General features: G+C 40.5%; 1 protein-coding gene across 6 annotated transcripts in view; it reads right to left on the reverse strand.

Annotated features, from left to right (window-relative positions):
* Positions 1–21756, reverse strand: part of ARHGAP17 (Rho GTPase activating protein 17) — a 76175-nt gene that overhangs the window by 30092 nt on the left and 24327 nt on the right. For all 6 annotated transcript variants that reach the window (XR_011921663.1, XM_072417548.1, XM_072417547.1 and 3 more), the window contains exon 2: positions 1693–1732. Coding sequence is in view for 5 of the 6 variants with exons in the window: in XM_072417548.1 (XP_072273649.1) it covers positions 1693–1732 (40 nt within the window). In the remaining variant the exon portion in view is untranslated. The remainder of the gene's footprint in view (positions 1–1692; positions 1733–21756) is intronic.

Below are 21756 nucleotides of genomic sequence, written 5' to 3' on the forward strand. Positions count from 1 at the left end.
TGCCCAAAGCTAACCAGTGGGGAAAAACTAAAATCATGGAAAATTGGAGAAGAGAAGCAGGTCAACTACAACACAATGATCGGCAAATCCCGATTCCCCAGCCAAGCTTGGCTGAAAAGGAAGAAACAGAACAGATTGTGCTGATGAATCAGCCAGCTGACCCCCTCCCTGCCCGCTGCATGAATTGTAGGAAAGCCAGGCGATTGTTCTCCTTCTCTCCCTGCTCCTGTTTGTCACCAGTCTGGAAAGAGTACAGTGGAAAGGTTTCTGTCCCTCCCAAAAACAACACAGATGTACAGACAGCAACACAATACACGTGCGCCGGGCCCTAATACTCTGCATTGTAAACATTGTGATGTAAGTCTCACCCAACCTTACGTATACAAGGGTTTTAAAGTGTAAACCCCAACAATCAGTTTGTCTTATTTTGTTACTTTCGGTCTGTTCAATTTACTATTATTGCTACATACATTTCATACATGCAAAAAAAATAAAAATACCCATTGATCATCCTAAGGTGAATGTCATCAGTTCTTGGTTATCTCGGAACTATAGAACCCATCCACACTGTGTTATAGAAAACAAGGAATCTCAACTCATGTCCTGTTTCTGTTGTCTTGATATAGTGGGGCAGGGTTTCTCAACCAGGGTTCCTCCAGAGAGTAATTTGTGCCTTTTAGGTTAGTTTGGGTGACACTATTGATCCTTTTGGCTATCTGTACGGGTGATATCCTTCCCAGAGCAATGTAAGGATTTCTTCTCATCGCCCACCACACTAATGAACTGTGAGATGTGAATATAGTAATTATAGAAGGGGTGCCCTAGGACCTGAATATTTCAGCAGGGGGTCCCCCGTGATAAAAAGATTATTAAATGCTGCAGAAAGGTGAGTGAGCACCCAAGGAAAGGAAACATATGACTGGCAAAATTACCTAATGAAAATAAAGGATCCAATATCCAGGGTTTCTTTAATGTTAGCACAGAGATTCCAGTGCTTTTTGTGTACAATCATCTATTAGATGCAAATAGATTTAGCCTTATGTAAGCTCCAAGATGCATCATACACATGGCTTGGGGGACTCTTTGCAACCCTTTAGGCCAGTGATAGGAGCCAGAGCAGCAAAACACCAAGCTTTAGCATTCGATTCTATTGATTCAAATGTGTAACTAACTACAGGGTATTCCTAATCCTTCCCCCACATAGTTGTCAGGTTGAGCAGCACCCCTGGGGTAAGCATACATAAATCAAAGAAAGGAAAAGGTTGGGTTTTTTTCCAGCAAGATTATATTGTGAACAAAACTCAAACAATTTCTATGTGCATACAACATATCTTTGTGGTCTCTCTTATTCAAAACTCCACTAAGTTTTGTTACTTCCTATAAATTTTGTTCACAATATATTTTTAAATTGCCGCAAGAAAAACAAATAATCTTTTCCTGAATTAATTTAATCCATTACTTTAAATAGGAAAAAAACAGGTTCTCTTTAATGAAAAAACAGAACATTCAGGCCCTGTCTTTCATCATTTGATTCAAGGACTTTCATTTTTTTGTAGTATCCTTGAGGATTGCTGCATTTCCATCCAAGTTTAATATTTCAGGCCAATGATTAGGAAAATGTTATCAGCCTGCAGCAACCCCAATAAGAACATCCTACAGATAGCACAGACATACTCCCAGCTGGTCACTCACCTCTAGAAGGTCATTACTTAACACTTCTGTCTTCTCGGCTCTGAAAGAAAAAAGGAGATAAGCTGTCAGTACTGCTGGCTTGTTGATAATCAAATTCAAAAATTAACAGAATATAAAAATCACTAAAAAAAAAAAAAAAAAAAAGAACCCAAGTGGACCTGTCATTTACAGAAATGAAATTAATTATTTAAATATGACTGCTAAATCTGGTGTCTTCAGCACATTGTATCTTTCCTGACGTTTTCATAAAACAGTCCTCTGCTTCCGTTACCTGTGTCAGCACGTTACTAAGGGTCAGCAGTTATGTGACAAAGTGGTCTTCCAAAAATCACCAAACTGCTGCCCATAAGAGAAAAGCAATGAGTTAGCACAAGAAGTTGCAAAAACACACCTGATCCAAAACTGAAATGGCATTTGTAGTGGCACTGCACCACAAGGCAAGGTAGTGCAGATCCATATGTAGTGTGCTGCAATGCACATGTATTAAACTGCATTGCTTTAATGGGTTACAGCTTAGAATGAATGGCACCGCAGCACACTAATGCGAGCAGTGTTTGTTGGTATGCATTGTGAAAATGTGCAGCCAGGTGTGAATGAGCCCCTATGTCTTTAGATTGTTAGCAGTTGGCGCTGGGGTAATAGTTGGGTACAAGTAAGGATCTGAATCAGAAAAGCCATCAATGTTTTTATGCCTGATACACGTCTGATAATTTTATTTTTTTCATATGAATATACATGCCTGCCATGCAATATATCCAGTCCCAAAAAGGTTCTGTGAACATCCTCCGAGAAGAGAACTTAATTACAGCAACGCTGAGAGTAGTAGTCCCTCAACAGCTAAGCCACAACATTCTTTTGCGCAGTATTGCAATGCTGTGGCCTTGTCGGCTTTATCTAACTTTCTCAGCCGCTGGGAATATTTACACAGCTATTTCTGAGCGCACAGCAAATTCGTGCAAGGTCGCCGAGGAAAAAAGCAACCTGAATTTCAGGTTTGGTGGTCCTTTGCAGAAATTCCTCGGGGAGAAATAAAGCTGGCAAAGGCCTGCTGTGATCAACATGGCTGCTGCAATGCTTCCTGTCCACATTCCAGTCCGGTGACAAATGAGCTATAACCTGCATGTGAAGTAGTTGGAGCAAGAGGGAGGATGCAGGAAAGTTTCTCACATACGTATTAGGTTTCTGACGAGGCCTTGTCGTTTATTTATAATGCATGAGTTGTGTCATAGCTTTTTGCTATTGGAGGGCGCTCGGTTGGCACACAGGTACCATGAAAAGGGGAGGAGCCTCCATGGCGGCAACACTTCCCACCTGGAAGGCTATAGATGAGCGAACAAAAGAGGAATCCAAGGTATTTCAAGTCAGTCTCCTAGGACAAGTCCAGACATCAGGAGGAACCCATCCTTAATAGTAAACACTGAGAATTACACAAACTGGAATAATTGACAATACAACTCATATTGTGTGTATGTCTTGCAACTAAAAATAATTCAATAGGAATGTGCTGGAATGAGTAGTTATGTTTTGGATATCATTTATATCTCTGTGTGATGATTTAATCTTGTTTCTCCATGTTTTATCCCTGTAAAGGCTTTCGATGTACAGAAAAAAATCTGGTGTTACAGAAAAGCAATCAGCTCCTAATTTGTGAGCTGACAACAAACCGAATACGAATGGTTTCAGCCCTGCCTAGGGTCTGGTCTGTTTTTCCCATCAGGAAATCCTAACTTTATCTGGCCAATCTGTTCACCAAATGGGAGTGCAGCCAAGAATTCCACTTAGGAGTATTGGTGCATATATAGTGTGATACTTCCCCCAACTCCTAGATGGTAAGCTCTTTGGGACAGGGTCCTCTCCTCCTCCTGTGTCACTGTCCGTATCTGCCTATCATTTGCAACTCCTATTTAATGTACGTTGGCACTATATAAATCCTGTTTAATAATATTTGTAATAATATTATATGCTGCTAGGGAAAAGAAGGGGGAGTGACACTTTTCAGTGTTCCCCCCAGCCTCTTTTATTCGGGTGCTCAACCTGACACTTACCAGGGACTGACAACCACCCACAGCTTCTTCCCACCCAGTTTTATAAAAAAATTATAGGGAGAACTCTGCTTTTACTTGGCGTGCAAATAAAGAACTATTTGTAGTATTTTCTGGAGATGACTCCTGGTATAGGAAAAGTGAGATACCCAGCCGTCTGCAGAATCCCTGAGATCTACATAAAACAGGTGATTCAGATCTGCATGGCCTAACCCTCTAAATAAACCCAAACCTAGGTCTGTTCAAAACATGAGGAAATGAAGAGATGTGTTCCAATGTTTTACTTTTTCAGGCATAGAGCTGTCATCTCTCCCCCTGTCCAGCATGAAACATTCCCCCTCCCTGCACCGGCTTCTGCTGGAAACCTGTAAGATATTCCATGTCTGCTCTAAAATTACCCAAAAGGTGGGGTAATTGGACGCAGGATTCAGTCCAATAGGGAAATCCACTTATATATTTCCATGATTTCAGAACCCGATGTTCATGTACCAAACTGGATTGCAAGGTTCAATGCACTGCACAGAATGCTTTTAACACATACAGAAGAAAATAATGTGTTCTAGGATGTTTTATGGCTGAGAAAGTGGCCTGGATGGGCAATGATTAACCCGAAATAAAGTCCCAGGGTTGGTTTTTAGACTTTGCAAGCATAATTTTGTTTGGACCTAATAAAGAGAGAGAATGCCATGTTTTCTGGCTGAAGGACATCTAGGAGCATCTTGTCCAGTGTTTCTTAAACTTTTTAACATAGGGGAACCCATAAAATAACTTTTAGGTCTTGGAGGACCCCTGCTATACTTACTATATCTACAGATAACAGTAAATTAGTGTGGGGGTCAGTGGGAAGGATGTATCTTACATTGCTAGCCAAAATTAGATCATTGGTGTCACCTAAACTAATCTGAGATTCGCAAATTGCACATTGAAATCTTTGGAGGGTTTAATCTGCCTTGAAATTACAATACAGGGTCTAAAATAAGATATTAATTGGAAATGCAAAGTTTTACTTTTTTACCTTTTAAACATTTTTTACTTTTAAACCTTTAGTTAGCATATTTATTGGTGAAGGTGGTGGGGGTGGGGGGTAAGGGAGGCAAAATGTAGCAGAATAAACCTTAGCTAAATATTTATGAGTAAAATAAAGCAATATAACCCTTGTGCCCTATTGACCTTTAAACATGAAAAGCAGAAGTCATACATTTAAACTTTTACACTTTACCAATCTAATTTCACAAGATTAAAACCTGCTATAAAGTTCTATATCTATTTAAAAGTATGTGGGTCCAGCCTAAAAAAAACATTATAAATTCAATTGAAGTATAAGCGTATGGGTAATGACCATTCTGAAAAAAAGTGAAAAGCAACTTGAGAAATAGATTTTCTCATTTTGGGAAAACCACACTATATTTACAGTGCCAAAAAACTAAAATATATTATGCTGTAAGTCAATTTCAGTCTTGCAGTGTTTTACTGCAGGCTCAACCACACTCCCAAGAACTCCTATTCAACTCAATGGGAGTCGCTGGGAACCACTTTGTGCATGCATTTGCTTTTCCTCCACTGGAGAAAAAGCCACGCCACAACCGCAAGGCAAAGTGGTTGTCAAATGTTGCGGTTGACACTAAAAACCACATAGTAGTTGAATAGGGGTGCCTGGGTGCAGCTGTAGGGTTCTGATTGCAAGTCTGCAACGCAGCAATCTGCACAGGTACAACTGCGCTCCCATTACACTAAATAGAAGTATCTGGAAAACACTTTGTGCATGTGGGTGTTGTAGATTACGGCTGCTAAATGCAATGTGTTGCTTCTGGTGATGAGCCGCTTCCATTGACTTGAATAAAACTGTGGTTGGAAATGTGATTAAACGCAGTTGCTTACTATTATCCATCAACTTCTTGAAAACAATAAACCACAGCAAACAGCTCTCAACCACATGACACGGAGGTTGAGTGTATTTACAGCTGAACTGCCCTGGACACAACAACCACCACAGGGTAAAAAAACAACAGAAATGATGAGGGGTGGCTGGGATAGGCTAACATTTTGGGTTCCAATCGCCGGTATAAAAGTAGACTATGGCTCCGAAGACGTAATGGCTGAAATTTTTGTTGTTACAATCTAATAGCCCAACTAACTTATCTGTGAACGAAATGCATCAACAGAAGGAGCCAGTGTCCCGCAGGGTGTTTGTTACTACTTATAACATTTTATACAAAGAAGCAAAAAGTAGCAGAGTAAGGCACTTGTTCTAATTTACGATGATCTACATTACATATGGGATGGTCATGGCTCCAGCTAAAATATATAGATTTACAAAATATATATACAATTCCTGTGCGCTCAACCATTTGTAATTATACACACAGCAGTACACATTATTTATACATAAACAAATGAATCGGGGCCCTCTGCTGCATATAGCTACATTTGTTACAAGAATGGGGAGACTTCCTGTTATGCAATACATTCCTCAAGGTTTGCAACAACCAGATAACGATTTGTTATAAAGTTTGTAAACTACAGGCACACAAAGTAAATAAGATGGAATGGAAATGACTTTGGCTCTCACGTAACAAGCACCAGCGGCTTGTATAAAGAGAACTCATACCACATATTACTGTACAGCTGTCTGCCACCACTGGGGCTTTACCAACAAAAAGACTACAGCCACCTACAGACGCAAGATTTTCATTGGTTTAGATCAACTTTGGTAATGCTGTTCGGTCTTGGGGAACTCCTGCGTTTGGATTGTGCGTTGGTGGCCAACGGCAACTCCTCCAGTGGTCATCAGATTTTGGACAACCTTACAGACAACTAAAAGATTCATTAATGTCCTGAAGCTGCCTATGCCAAGCGTTGTTGGCCCCAAAACTATGAAGGTCAGATATGACCTCAATCATGAACTGTGTCCATGGAACCCTGGTTGAGAATAGCTAGTTTAGATGATTCTGATGGGTCATCACAGGTAAAATCTTGGATCAGTACAGCTGTCCTCCAACTCCGTTTAGTGACTCGCCAGGCTGAATCATAATATCACCAATATGAATGACTGCTGTTTACAAATGAGGAGGACATGCCTCTAAAATCAAGGTTTTGTGGAACCCTAAAGGTTTCCTTCGGAGGTTGCTGGAGGATTCTTGAGGAATGAGAAGCTTGTGGCCCAGGTCAGTTACTGCTGACCCCAAGGATCTTTTTGGCCATTGGTAAGTGTTAGCTGTGGATATTGATATTAGTGTCAGGAGTTACCCAGGACCTTTTTAAAAGGCTTCACCATGTAAAAAAAAAAAATCTAAATCACCCCCATTCCAACAGAACAAAACAACGCTCGTTCATGTTACTGTCACGGCAAACAATCATAACCGGTTATTTCAATTGACAATTCAAGGGCCTTTAATCTTTAACCTGAATGACTGCTATGAGCAACTGAACTGAAGTACGACCCAAAGATTTTATAATACAAGTATACACAAACACACACATACATACATACATACATACAAGACTTCTTCCAAATATACTTGACTATAATATATATATATATATATATATATATTAGTAGAGTATATTTGGAAGAAGTCTTTCGACCAAGTGACTGATCTGCCTCCAACCATACAAATATTACCAGGAAAATTTATGTAGAGCTGAACCTAAAAAAACAAAACACATCTAACAAGCAATGTTGTGTCCTTGTCACTTCCAGTGAGCTGAACATTGTTATCTTTGCAGTGTAAACTACTTTACCAGGTAATTCAGATGAACACAAGGCAGGTATGTTTGAAATCCAGAGAAGGTGTTGACATAACACACTTCCTGTCCCTATATCTGCAGAAACAGCAGGTGAAAATAAATGGAAAAAAAAGCCATAAAACCTCCACCAGAAAGGTAAAGTGGGTCTAACTCAACTAACTAAGTGAGTTAAACTAAGTGGGTCTTCTCAAACAATGACAATGCCTGAGCACCAACTGATTTTATGTGTTGTGAAGTGACAACCAAAATATTTTAATAAACTTTGGTGAGAAACTGAAAATAACCCCGCAGCTATTGATAGGAAACGGACACAAACTCTTGGCCGTGACCTTGGTCACTTCCTGAGCACAAGAGGCTGCTGGGAAGAGCTAGGAGTGAGCTGAAGTAGGGAATTTGTTAATAGGATCTTCATTCCAACTTTATGAACTGTTCATCCAGGACAGCCGAGGTTAACGATGTCATAAGCCATAAAATAAACAAAAACCGAAACAAACACACATTAATAATGAGAGAAGATACAGACCTGAAAATCAAGATATTTCCAGGTGTTTTTCTTCCCCTCAAATACACCAAAATAGCTGCACCGTCATGATGTTTTTATTTCTGCTTCCTGTTTAATCAGGATGGCATTTGTCATCCCAACAAACGCATACACTGGGAAGGCTCATCTAAAAATGGAAGCTGGAAGCTTTCTGGAGCCCAAATTTTTCCAAAACATTTTTGGAGACCGGTAGTATCCCCTTTCAGAACTTAATTGCAGTCTGCGTCCTTTTTGGGGGAACATTTACTCACTTCCTGTGCAGGAGACCATAAAGGAAGTGAAAAACTCAGAATGAACTACATTTTTTGTGATGTGGTACATTTGGGAGGAGTACAATGTCTGGTGCTGCACATCCATTAAATATTAAATGAAAAAAAGAAAAAGAAAGCAGGAGTGGTTTGAAAGGGCCCATAGAAAGCCCCTCGCCTACATAGTTGCTGATTAAAAAAACAGATTGTGATACAAGTGGGCAGATAATGGAAACTCTGATGTTTGGCCAGTATGAGAGATAAGTGGTCCAACAGTGGGACAGGAAGGGAGGTTGCGGTACAGAAGAAAGTTTGAAATGATATTAGCACTTGAGATAGCTAAAGAGCTCTGGTTACCAAAAACAAGTATTTTAAATTATTACTTGTGTTTTTCCTTTCCATTGAGCTTGCAAGACCATTCAACGACTCCCAAAAAAGGTTGAGCTCCCTAGTACAGTAACTGTTGCTCACCCATGCCCCTTCCTGTCATGTAATAGCCTCTTCATCTCCGTGCACCCAACTGGTCTTGCTCACTTAACCCTTCTCTCCCTACAGTTATTTAGATGTCAGGTAAGAAACGACAAGTTTAAATTCAAGATGGCGGAACCTAGCCGTTATCTCAAGCCTTTTGGATGTCTACAGAAGGGAGGCTTTTACAAGAGAAATTGTAGGCGGGTGGTAGCCCCTGTTGGGATCCAACTCTTGAGAAACCACCCAAAAACCGCCGGGTGTTTGCTAAAAGAAGCTGGGGAAAACACTGAAATGGATAGAAATAGAAAAAAAGGTATCAGGAGGTTTTTGGCAGAGGGACATGCCTCCTTTGCCCTGCTCCTGGTGGTGTTCACTGTTCATACTGAACGGCACATGCGCCACTCAATGTAGAGCCTGGCCCTATTCTCGGCCGTGCCGGAAATGGATCTAAATTCCTAAGACAATGTAACTCCTGCGAATGTGAAGGAACTACATATTCAGCGGCTGCCCAATGGCCAATGATAGTGGTAGACTCAGAAGAGTTGGAAGGAAGATGGTGGTTCCGAGACGCAGCAGTGACAAAATCTATCATTGCACCAGGGTGCTAAGAAAAAGGTAGGTGCGTGCCAAGAATATTATAGCAAAAGCTCTCCCATGGTAATTTTATTAAGATTATTGGTGAAATTATTGGTCTGGAAACAGTCTCTTTAAATGTTAATATGCTTGCTAAAAAACAAAATCCTATGCTAAGATAAGCATAAAAGGGGTTGGAAGGAGAAAAAAACAAAAACAAAAACAAACAGTTATAAGTGATGCTTCCTTTTTGGCCATTGTATGTCATTGTACTGCCATATATCCAGCTGTCTCCTGAAATGGGTTAAGTATTGCCCTTGACATACACTTTTGCTTCACTTTCACTTGCAATTCTATTGCATAAACTCCTAATCAATTTACAAATCTTAACTCTTCGGTGAATCATTTAAAAGCCTTGTCTGACCTTGAAATGCTTAATTACTCCGATTTTGACCAGTCATAGCAATGGAAATGAAAGGGCTGACTGAACGCAGTGGAAAATTAAACCAGATGAACTGATAACGGAATGAAATCTGAAGAGTGAAATGCCATTATGTATGAAGGAGCTTCTAAAAAATTTGTAATGCAGGTGATTAATATTCATGAAGAATATAGAAATGAGTAAGCATGCTCAACTAATCTGTCAACTGTTCTCATATACCAAATTTTCCATCACCCGAACATTGCTCCATTCCCATCATTTGGATATTGGCATTAAAAATCCAATAAAATCCAGCAATTTGCAAATTTCATAGGGTATTCTTGCACACATTCTTTTATTTTACATTGTTTTATAGTACTATGTAGCACAAGCAGCTTGTGTGACTATGCCATTATTACAAAGGGTTACAGAGAATAACGTTAATGCTCTGTTATTGTTTTTCTACTTTCCTCAGATGTCTTTTGTTGCTCTGATGTCTTTTAAATATTCATATTCCTATTGAAATGACTGTGCTGATGAGTGCTGGGGAATTTGAGTGATTAGACAGAGAGACTAATCAACGGGGACCTGGAAACCTTTACACAGCCTAAAAAAAATTTCTGCCATTAAATATTCAGCATTGTGGAATCTTTGGAAACATTAGTGCTCCACTGTACACCTCTATATTCAAGTGATCGGAATTATACTCCGATGACAGCAATGTTATGGGGTATGCAGTACTGTAGGGGGGTTTTGTGCTATTAGTGTATTAGTTTGCTGTCCTATGCTAAGCAGAATTATACACTGCATTACAAATTTTAAAATAAACACTTTTTAGAATTATTTTTGTATACCGCACATGCACGGCATGGTGTACAGTCCCATCACGATTACATGCCAAGATGTAGTAGGACATGCATGAAAGTTATATCCCTTTAATTTGGACGTTGAAGATGTACGTCCTGTCCTGCTGCATCACTGAATGACATCTAATGAAAGCTTATGCTTCCTAAGGGGAGGTTACAGCAGGGACCTCCTACCCATCTTCATAGAATGAGCCATAATGTCTATAAAGTGCACATTTGTTGGTTCTGTCCCTGCAAAGGTTTATCAAAAGCAACCATGATCTAACTTCTGTTTTAGGCTGCAATATTTACCTACAACCCAGAGGTCTCTCCCTTGCAGTACCTATACTCTGCCAAAAGAGGCCCTTAATCTTTTGAGCTGAATGACTCCCAACACTCAGCCTGGACTTACTGGGATTGTAGGGTGTCACTGGACCAACCACTGAAGACATCTCAGTACTAAAGCAGAAAGTGTCACCAACATCATCACATTAGCTGCCGTATCTGCATCTATGGGGACGGGTTAACCTGAGAAGAAGGCAGACCCTGCTGGCATCATGTGATTACGTAACCTGGTGCTAAAATAGACAGCTTCTCTGGCTGGTGTTTCTTCTGAATCGCTGAGCCAGAGTAAGAATTCAGATAAGGTGTTCAGCTAGTTGCCATACAATTATCTGCATGCTTGTCTCAGATGTGTGACCGACTAATGAGCAATGAAAGCTTCCGTCTCTTAGTACAGGTCCCACTTACCTTATTGGCAGGATCATCAGGTATTCCAATAATAAAAGCTGTAGATGTACACATTAATGAATACATGTTCAAAGGACATTTAAATGTAAAAGCTGATATTAGTTGTTGAGTGGAGATCTAATCTAGGATTCCACATCAGCCAGGAACGGTCAGTGTTAACCTTGGTGTGCCCTGAAATGACATCATGGCCTCTTCTATAGTTGTGAGGTCAGTGCTTAGGAATGACAAGGCAGCACCTGGGTATGAGTAAGATTCTGGATCTGAGTCACTCCAGGAACAACTCTGGCCTGCCTATGATATGTAACAGAGCAACAGGTGATGAGACCAAAACAACACATAAAGAAAAAAGTGAAATTCTGAATTCTAATCAATCCATTAAGGCCTGTTATTCAAGCAGTATGTTAGACTTCCGATCAAACTGGAAAGTTTGCTGGTTCCCGTAGTTCCACAAAAGTGTGTAAAGCAGAATACACATTTTAATTAATATTTAGGTTCACATTAAAAAAAAAAGTCAATGAATGACTTTGAACAGTAGTACATTGTGCGTTATGGCTTGTCACGGAACACATTCCACCAGTCCAGCTCTCCGTGTAGACAATTGAATGGAATACTAGGGTGTATATGCCGGGTCTATTTACAGCTCCAGGTCCCATTGAGAACAATAGGAGCGGAGTCTACTTTCAAGGTGAAAGTAGACCTGTGTGGCTGTTTATACCAGAGAACCGTAGATGGGGTCCAGGTAGGAAATGACAACTACATTTCCTAAATTGGTACTATAGTTCTACACTTCAAAATTAAGATCAGGCAATCTATTAATTGCAGAAGGGACAGGAGATGTTTCTATCCAAAGTTTGCAATCTTCTTCTTGAATTACACTAGCCGATATTCCCTGGGGATGTGGAGAATGAATGAACTTTTTGCACATGCAAAGGACTTCATTATTTAGGCCTGGCCAATCAAGATGGTCAAAGGACCCAAAACCTGGAAGAAGATTAGGTGAAGATGACAATGCCCAGGATGGAGCATAGACAGGCATGTGCAATTAAAAAAGTGCGATCAGGCAGATAGGGTTATATTATTGCTGATGGGACATCGCCTGAAGTAAAAGACCTGCCTGGTAGATTTTTTTTTGAAAAGTTGGAAGATTTAGGTCCTAGGTTTGAATCTCGGTCAGGACACTACATGCATAGAGTTTCCAGGTTCTCCCTATGTTTGCATGGGTTTCATCTGGGTACTCTGGTTTCCTCCCACATTCCAAAATCATGCAGTTAGATTAATTGGCATTCCCCAAATTGACTTTAGACTGTAATAAAGACATATGATAGAGGTAGTGATTGTGAGCCCCTTTGAGGGACAGCTAGTGAGATGACTATGGGCATTGTAAGTGCTACATAATATGTCGGCGCTATATAAATACTGGATGGATGTGGGTGAGAGAAACAATGCTTTCATATTAAATGCTGTAGGTAAAACCATTGCACACCTGGCAATGATAACTCTGTCATGCCATCACATCTTGTGCTCAGGAATACCAGTGAGAATAGGATTGTTCTTTCATGAAGTGTGAAAATCAGATCTAATGCTTTGATAAGGAAAAGATGAAATGACCGCTAACTATTATACCAGGGCTTAATGGTAAAATCCACATACACTGTTCTGCCTGTTATAAGATTGTCCCTTGCAAGCAAAGGAGACTTGATTTTTCTCTGCTGTAGTCAAGCAACCTTTACAGGTCTTGTCCCTCCCCCTGGGGCAGTCACTTTCCTCTTTCCTCCTATTTGCAAGCTCCTTCTGATTGTAAGACGACAGACAAGTCTATCTGAATTTCTTCCGCATCTTGCATAGCACAAATATGTTTTATTAGGCATTTTAACACAAAACTGCATTAAGTTGCTATATATATATATATATATATATATACACACACATATTTATACATATATATTTACACACATACACACCTAGAGTTCAGCTTACTCTGATTAGTGTAACGTACACAATCTTATCAATAGACTTTGTTATTGTGCGTTCCTTGTAACAGACTACATACACTGCATTGCTGATAAACAAAAAGGTTTCCATTTGAAACACTAAAACTTAGAAGTGAAAGAGTGAAATGCTGCCATGGGCTCTACGCCCCTGCCCGTCCCACCCTGAGTCACCGTCCTATCATTTCGTCGGTGTTTCATTCGTTCCAGCTATGTGTTATGTTGACACACAGGGTGGAGAAATCCAGGCATGCTTCATAAACTGCGCTAGGCCACAACTCTGGCTGGTCTCCATGGCAACTGTCTCCAATAAACATGGACTTAATATATCCTACTCTAATATTTTCCAGGACATAACAGGAATCCCTCTATGTTTCCCACAGTTATTAGAAAAGATTTGTTTTGCCGAAATGATTATCCGTCAGCATTTTACATAACGGGTCGCTTGGGAAACAATGAAGTCCAAGTCAATGTACAAAACAAACTGTTTTCAACTTTTTGATACAGGGAGGGGGTGTGGGTATGGGTTTAAAAACATATGCAAGGTTTAAATCTGTCTGGGACCCCACTGCAGGGATTATCCCTCCTTTCCTGTCCCTGTGACAGGTGGGGTTGTCACCAGGACAGGAAGAAAGAGATGGCAATAAAATTTCTAACCCTTAAATACTTCACTAAGCCATTAACCTAAAAAGAAAGTACTTTTAGATGTACTGTTTTTTTGGCATGTTAGATAAAATTGCCCTCTTTAAAGAACTTTTGGTCTCTATTTAATTTGGGTAATAAAATAGCCATCCCCCCCCCCCCCTCCCACCAACCATCGTGGTAACTTCCATTGACCACTAGTCACTGCAGGACACTATGGGGGCATGGAAGGGATCAATGGAAGAAACCACAGTGGTCAGCGGGGGTGACACCTTTATACACCTGGACTTGTACAGCATGATTAATGCCAAAAAAGTTGCATTTTATTACACTATGAGGCTTACTTGGTAAAACAGCTCCAAGACATGCAGGACAATTACGATCAGATCATTCAGCACCAACATTTTTAATACCAAACTATTTGTCATCAGACAAAATTTCACAGTTACATACTTTGTCCTCAGCTAACATGATTAACTGGTTTTTACCACGTAGTTTTCCATTAAAGGTTCACATGAAAGCTTTTGCAGAACCTAAAAGTAGACACTCGCCATTCCTGTGTGCGCACACCTTGTTTAATCATCCCAAAAAACACCTGACCTGGCGAGTTGTATTTGCCAATAATGGCTGGCAAGACACAGGTAGGAGGCCACCATCGTGATTTCCAAAATGCCAGTGTTGGAATATAATGAGACCCTGTTTTAAGATCATTTAGAAAAAAAAAAAATCTTTCCATTTGTTATGTGTATTTAACATATTTTGTGTATGTTATTTCTTTTTTAAAGCCATGCTTGTGTAGACTTCGAAAAGTCCTGAGACTGCTGTTGTGTGCCGCCATCTTGGGTATGATGTCACCAGAAACAGAAGAATCATAGTTGTCAGCTGACACAATATAAAAGCCTAGATCAAACTTTTTACCCCTGAGGATAAATGATGGGAATGAGGGAAATTATTTTCTGGTCTAGGGGAACACCTCTTAAAAGCATAAGAGGTCAAAAAAATATATAGTGGTGGTTAGTGGAAAGAAATGCCTCCCTTACAGAAAGCTTTGTTTTCATTCTCTGCCAAAGAGCATTGGCCATAAAACAATGGGGTCACCTCACGAGGGTCAATCAGGAACCCCTAGCAACCTCTGGAGAAACCCAAAAGTTGTGAAACTGCTGTTTATGCCACCAGAAACAGTAGGCTCATAGCTGTCAGCTGACAATCTATAGCAGCTTTTCTTTTACCCCTGAGGAACTCTTAAAACGATTTTCACGTTTAGGGGAACCCCTACTAAAACTACAGGAAGTGAACAGAAAAAATAACACATTGGTGGGTCAGTGGAAAGAATGCACCCTTTAGAGATAAAGCTAAAAAGTTGTGGTTTCATGTTACGGACTCAGCCAAGTGGCATTGGTCATGAAACTATGGTGTCACCATCACATGGAAGGTCAATCAAGCAAAGATCAAGGAACCCATAGCAACTTCTCAAGTCAACGGAAAAAATATACCTTGCATTGGTGGTCAGTGAAAAGCATTCCCACTTACAGAATGCAAATGAGATTTGACTTCATGCCAGAGGTTCTGGCAAGTGGTATTGGCTATAAAAGTATGGGGTCACCATCACATGGAAGGTCAATCAGGCAAAGCTCAAGGAACCCTTCATAACCTCTGGAAGAACCCAAAAGAAACTGCTGCTGGGTGCCACCATTTTGGATAGGATATAATCAGAACCAGAAGAGCCTAACCTATTAGCTGACACTCTATAGGCAGGTTTTCTCAAACTTTTTACCTCTGAGAAACGCTTGAAATGATTTTCAGGTCTAGGGGAACCTCTACTAAAACCATAAAGAGGTCAATGAAAAAAAAAAAAGTTATATTGGTGGTCAGTGGACAGAATGCCCCTCTTACAGAATGCTAATGGAATTTGGCTTCATGCTTCAGGCTCTGCCAAGTGGCATTGGCCATGAAACTATGGCAACCTCCGGAGGAACCCAAAAGTCCTAAAAACTGCTACTGGGTGCAACCATCTTGGATAGAATGTCACCAGAAACAGAAGGCTTATAGCAGTTAGCTGACACTCTATAGCAGCCTTTCTCAACCTTTTTACCTCTGAGGAACCCTTGAAAATATGGTGTTACCATCACATGTAAGGTCAATTAACCAAAGCTCAAAAACCCTGGCTAAGAATGGCTTCTCTTTAGTATCCCTCTTTTCTCTTTTCACAGCAGATACATAAGAGGAATTGTAGAGAAGGAACGAACGGGTTGGTGGAGCTGGAGCAACACAGACGTTGGGTAAACATTCCCAGAAGAGCAGAGGGCCATGTAAGAAAGGAGGGAGGTGTGGTAGGTAAATGACTCTTCCTGGAATGGCTGCAGTTTCCAGCATGTTCAAACGCACACTGCTAGTCATTAAATAATCAATTGTGAAAAGGAAAAACACTGTAATGTAAAGGAGAGCTAGGACATGCCTGCCATGCCATCCAGAATATAGTCTTCTGTCATTGTGTGCATATAAAGCATTAGACACAGAGCTTACATCCACCCAAGGCCCACAGGGACAAAGGTTTTTTATATTACGGTATGTCAACATTCTTTAATATTGCTGCAGGCCTCTCCGCACCTCCCCCATATTTGTGTTGCATGGAGTTTAGATATCATCAGATCATTGTGTTGTCACACCTTCCAATCCCAGTGTCATTTCCCCAGCTGTAGACACTAATAAAAATGTCAAAGCGTACAGGAACTTTTCACTGGTTAGATATGTGGTAGATCCCAGGTGACTTATCAGTCCCTGTGCTGGGAAAATCTGATAAATTGACAGCACAGGACAGGCTTGAGCTACAACGCCATACAAAAAGTATCAGGAGCAGAGAAAGTTAAATCAAGTCATGGATTTTGTTATCACTATATGCACAATATGCATTGTTCAGATTTCCAAAATAGTTTACTTTCAAGCAAACCTGTGCAGAGCAAAGAAATAAATAGGACACAGTAGCGGCATATGGGTGTAGTGAGAAGAACCAATAAGTTCTGCTGGAGACATGAAATAGAATGTGCAAGAATATTTTATGTTGGGACATTCAGAGTTGGCAACTGTACCAAGTTCTTTTGCAAATCACTAGGCCGAAGAATCATCACATGACCAAGTTAGCAACGTCACCGCTCCCGCTAACGATCCAATGCCAGCCAACAATTTTAACATTGGAAGCAATGGAGGAAAAAGTGGTAGAAGAAGAAGAATTTTCCAAGGCTTAGAAACACATTTTGCATTGAATGGGCAGTTTCCTTTAAAAGGGACACTGTACCCAGAACAATAATTTCATATGACTGTATGTGCAGGTAACAAATTTTAGATATGTCCACATGATGCCTCCATGATTAAAAAGGGAAAGCCAGCTAGGGAGGGAATAACTAGAGGATGCTGAATACTCAAGAAACAGGAAATAAAATGGGGTTTATCTGACTTGCTGCAGCTTCTAATCCACATTGGAAAGCTGACAGTGTGCAGTGAACTCAGAGCAACTAACCTCAGACCCGGACAGAAGTATGCACCACTGTGCAAGACTGAAATGAAGGCCAGAGGACAGCTTTAACATATTTGTTCACAAAAAGACATAACACAAAGTATGCAGTTCTCTTGGGAATACTATGGAACACCACAATGCAGTATACCACAACATTATGCATATGCAAAACCACAACAATACATATGTATACTGCAAACAGCCGTTACTCTAAGCCTGGTTAGGTCTAGTTTGTTGCTATTTGGGAATTTCCTGTATGAAACAGATTTTACTGTCATGCAAGACTACTGGATGGTTTTAAGGATGTGAAACAAGACACTTTTTTACTACGATTAATTTCTTCAATATGATTTTTGAGCAAAGAAAAGTCCAGAGCACTGTAAAATTCTGCAACATTTTACTAACCTCTAAACTGAAAGCAATCAATTTCTAATAAACATTATCAAAAAATATAAACTCAAACAAACATCAGAAAAGCAAAAAAGATTATAAAAAAGACAGAACCGCTAAGCTAGTGTCTGGGCACCCCTGGACACCTTTGAGAGGAGAAGAAACCACAATCACTGCTGGGCAGAACTGTGACATAGCTCTGCCAAAAGCAATCTACAGTTACCATTCGTTTTTCAAACATGAATAGAGAAAATAGATTGGCATGCTCAAATCTCCAACTTAGGCTCCAAATTAGGCTGCTTAGCAGAGAGAACGCCAAATTTCAGAGCTCTATAGGCCCACCTAATTTTTTTATATTTTTAACACGTGTTTTTCCCAGACCCTTTTAGCTGGGCGCACCACCCGGCACTTTTCAGTAACCACCCAGCTGTTTTTAGTTGGTTACTGAAGAGTTGGGTCACAATACAGGGGCTGCCGCCTGACTACAGCTTCTTCCCACCCAGCTCGAAAAAGTTTCTGAACACTGTAACATTAAAAAATAGAAAACCATATTATTCAGATTTTCTCATGAAAGCAGCAACATTTTTAGCAGGTGATTTCATATCTTCCTGGTATTGTCCTGGTACTCCATCTTGGAGCTACTGAAAGTTTTTGTTCGGGCTTTGACTTTCTAAAAGTTGAATATGTGCATACGACTATGGCGCATACATATACTGTATATGACCCCCTAACGCCATGGTTAGCACATGGGGATTCCAATTTACTGGTCACAATTCAATTCAGTGTTGAATTGAAAGAAAGAAAAAGCTACGTGTACCCCATTAGCTAAAAAAATATGTTTAATTAAGGGGCCCTGGCAAAAAAAGGGTGTGAAAATTGGCTAGCTAACGACACTTCGGCTTAGCCAAGCATACTTCTACAGAATTCAGCTTTACTTTAAAGTAAATCTTTTCTTTCTCCATTCAAGTCAGCTGTAGGTTATGCCCCTTTGCCACTGAAATGTTCACATTTATTTCCCGTCACCACATTGGCCATCCAGAGCTCCCTATAAAACTTAATGTGTTTGAGGTTACACAAAGGTAATGGTGCACCTCTTACAGTGCTCAACCCAGAAATTTTTTTAAGCCGGATGGGAAGAAATTGTAGGTGGGTGGCAGCCCATGTATTGTGACCAAACTCTTTAGTAACCACCCAAAAACAGCCGGGTGGTTGGTGAAAAGTGCCGGGTGGTGCACCCACCTAAAAGGGCCTGGGGAGAACCCTGCCTTAACTGAATTTGATAAGACTAGGGGGTCTATTTATAAATTAGTGAATCCGACATTACCAGGTGGAGAATCTGCAGTAATTCATTCTCCACCTGGGAATGTCAAGTTCGCCGCTTTATAAATGGATCCCTAGGAGTTAGTGATAGGTCACTCCGCACCCAGCTATTATGGGAGAAATTTTCATGCTCTTCATACCTGGCGGTAATATGAATAGTATGGGGTTTGTGCAGCAAACAGGGCAGTGGGGTGCACAGGCAATGTATACAGGGGCAGGCTACCCATGAAGCTCGTACTTTGTCCTGATTGGGTAAAACCAATAGGAATGCTGGCAGATATTATTAAACAGTATTGATATAGCGCCCACATATTTTGCAGCACTGTACATTTAATAGGGTTGCAAATGACAGACAGACAGGGGGAGGAGAAGACCCTGCCCAGAAAAGCTTACAGTCCAAGGTATGGAAGTAAAAATGCCTCTTCCAGCAAAACATACACCACAAACATTTTAAAACCGGAAAACGTTAAAGTAATAAATAAGTTGGCTGCCTCTTCACTTAGCACTGCAAAGGTTAAATGCGACACAAGTAGCTGTAATGTGTTTGTTTGGCGGAGATGGTGTTAGGAGGCACACCCGGGCCCCATCTACGTAATAAGTTGTGATTCAGGGCTTCCAGCCACCATTCTTATGAGCCATCCTGTACGGATCGGCTAAATATAGCCAGAACTTTTTACCCAGGCCAGCGAGCTGACTCTGTCATTCACAGGCTGTGTGTTAGTGTTGAGTTCACTGCCTACTCCGTCAATAGTACACACACACGACAGAGAAAGGAAAAGCTTCAAGAGACCGTGCCAAGAAAGGTGGCAACCCAAACATAACCAGTCATTCCTTCCAGGTCACAGATGGAGAGACATGGTCATTAGACAACAAAGTCACCAGGGAGACATAGATATGCTTCCTTCCTTTCCATGCTGACCAAATCCCCATTCCCAGAATGTATATTCTATGTAAAGTGCTTCATTGTGATATCCGTATTTTTAAAATTTGTGTATGGCAAAGCAGCAGCTACTCACATTCTAAGGCTATCTTGTAACTAGCAGTGGGGATGCGGTGTGGTTACCACTTCCTCACGTCACCGGACCGCTGCCTTGTGGAAGACGCTACATGCAGTGTGTATCCATGGCAGCCTAATAGAGAAAGAATGGGGGTGGCATGGAGCAGTTCCAATCTGCAAACGCTGGTACTTTAAGAACCAGAGGCAAAATGCAAGCTGCTAGAAACCACATGGGAACACTTGCCGTGATTTTGAACCTTTCTTGTTTTCTAATGAGGTGGAAAGTGTTAGGCAACTGGACGGAGATCGACCACCAAATGAGATTTTGCTGTCTTTAGCTATAGCGGTAAGCAGTTCTTGACATCCACCAGTGAACAGTAGCGCCCCATACTATTACAACACAGCTCTCTTCATTGTTATAGTAAATATCGGGGAGCAAAAAGGAACCCCACTGTGCCAGAACTGTTTAATCATTAGGAAAAAAGAGCATTGCCAATTGAAAATATATAGGACCCAGAAGAATGCGTGTCTGACCTCTACAGAGAGACCACAGCTTCTACAAACATGATCAAGGGCCCCAGTCTGCATCAGCTAGCAAAGGACTGGCTTTTTCTAAGTTTCTGCTTGTTTTGGTGCACCTGGAATGGATTTAGCTGGTTTAAACTCAAGGCTCAGTTTTTGGTTGAAATTCCTTTTTCTTGAATGAACTGTAGGAATAGGGAAATGGTGTTTAGAAATTCAATTGCCTAAAGCAAAAGTTACTCATTTGTTTTTTGAATAATTACAGACAGCAAGATTGTTCTGTCAATCATTCTTTCCTGCTTGAGTCGTGCAACTTCTATGACCATGGTAGAAATGGGCCATCCAAGAGACTAAAGCCAGAACACAGGAAAAAGATAGAAGTGCCGTGACCAAGCATAGCCATCCTATTGTGTGATACTTCCCCCACCTCCTAGATTGTAAGCTCTTCGGGGCAGAGTCCTTTCCTCCAGTGTCATTATCTTTACCTGTCTGTCATATGCAACCCCTATTTATTGTACAGCGCGGGTACTATGTTGGCGCTTTACAAATCCAGTTTATTAATAATAATATTAACAATATTATTAGCATGGACATTTCAGCGCTACAGAAATTATTTGCCAGGCAAGCCCCCTATAATGTGCAAATATGCAGATCATACTGGCATGCTATGGCCAAAACCTCATGGGGACCCCAAAACTTCTGGAGCTTACTACTACTGTAACCAAAAAAATATAAGCTATTTCCCGCTTTAAAGGAGTATGTTAGCTCTTGCACAGCTTATTTTCAGTTTAGCAACAGAATCACTTTAAATGCCAACCAAATATTCGTTTTAGAACCCAACCAACAAATGCCAAGAGAACACCAACTGGCTTTTAGTTAGAATGCAAATGAAAGTTTTTACTTTTGGGTACGTAAAGCCTCTTGTGATTATTTATGGTAGTGTATATATGAAGAAGTATCCTCAAGAACAATTTTTACACTGTCCCCAAACAACGTGGGGTAGAAAAAAAACATTATTATTCATTGTATAGAAGATCTCTATGCATAGAGGCCAAG

This window comes from Pyxicephalus adspersus, chromosome 7 (assembly GCF_032062135.1).
Source record: "Pyxicephalus adspersus chromosome 7, UCB_Pads_2.0, whole genome shotgun sequence".
Lineage (NCBI taxonomy): Eukaryota > Metazoa > Chordata > Amphibia > Anura > Pyxicephalidae > Pyxicephalus > Pyxicephalus adspersus.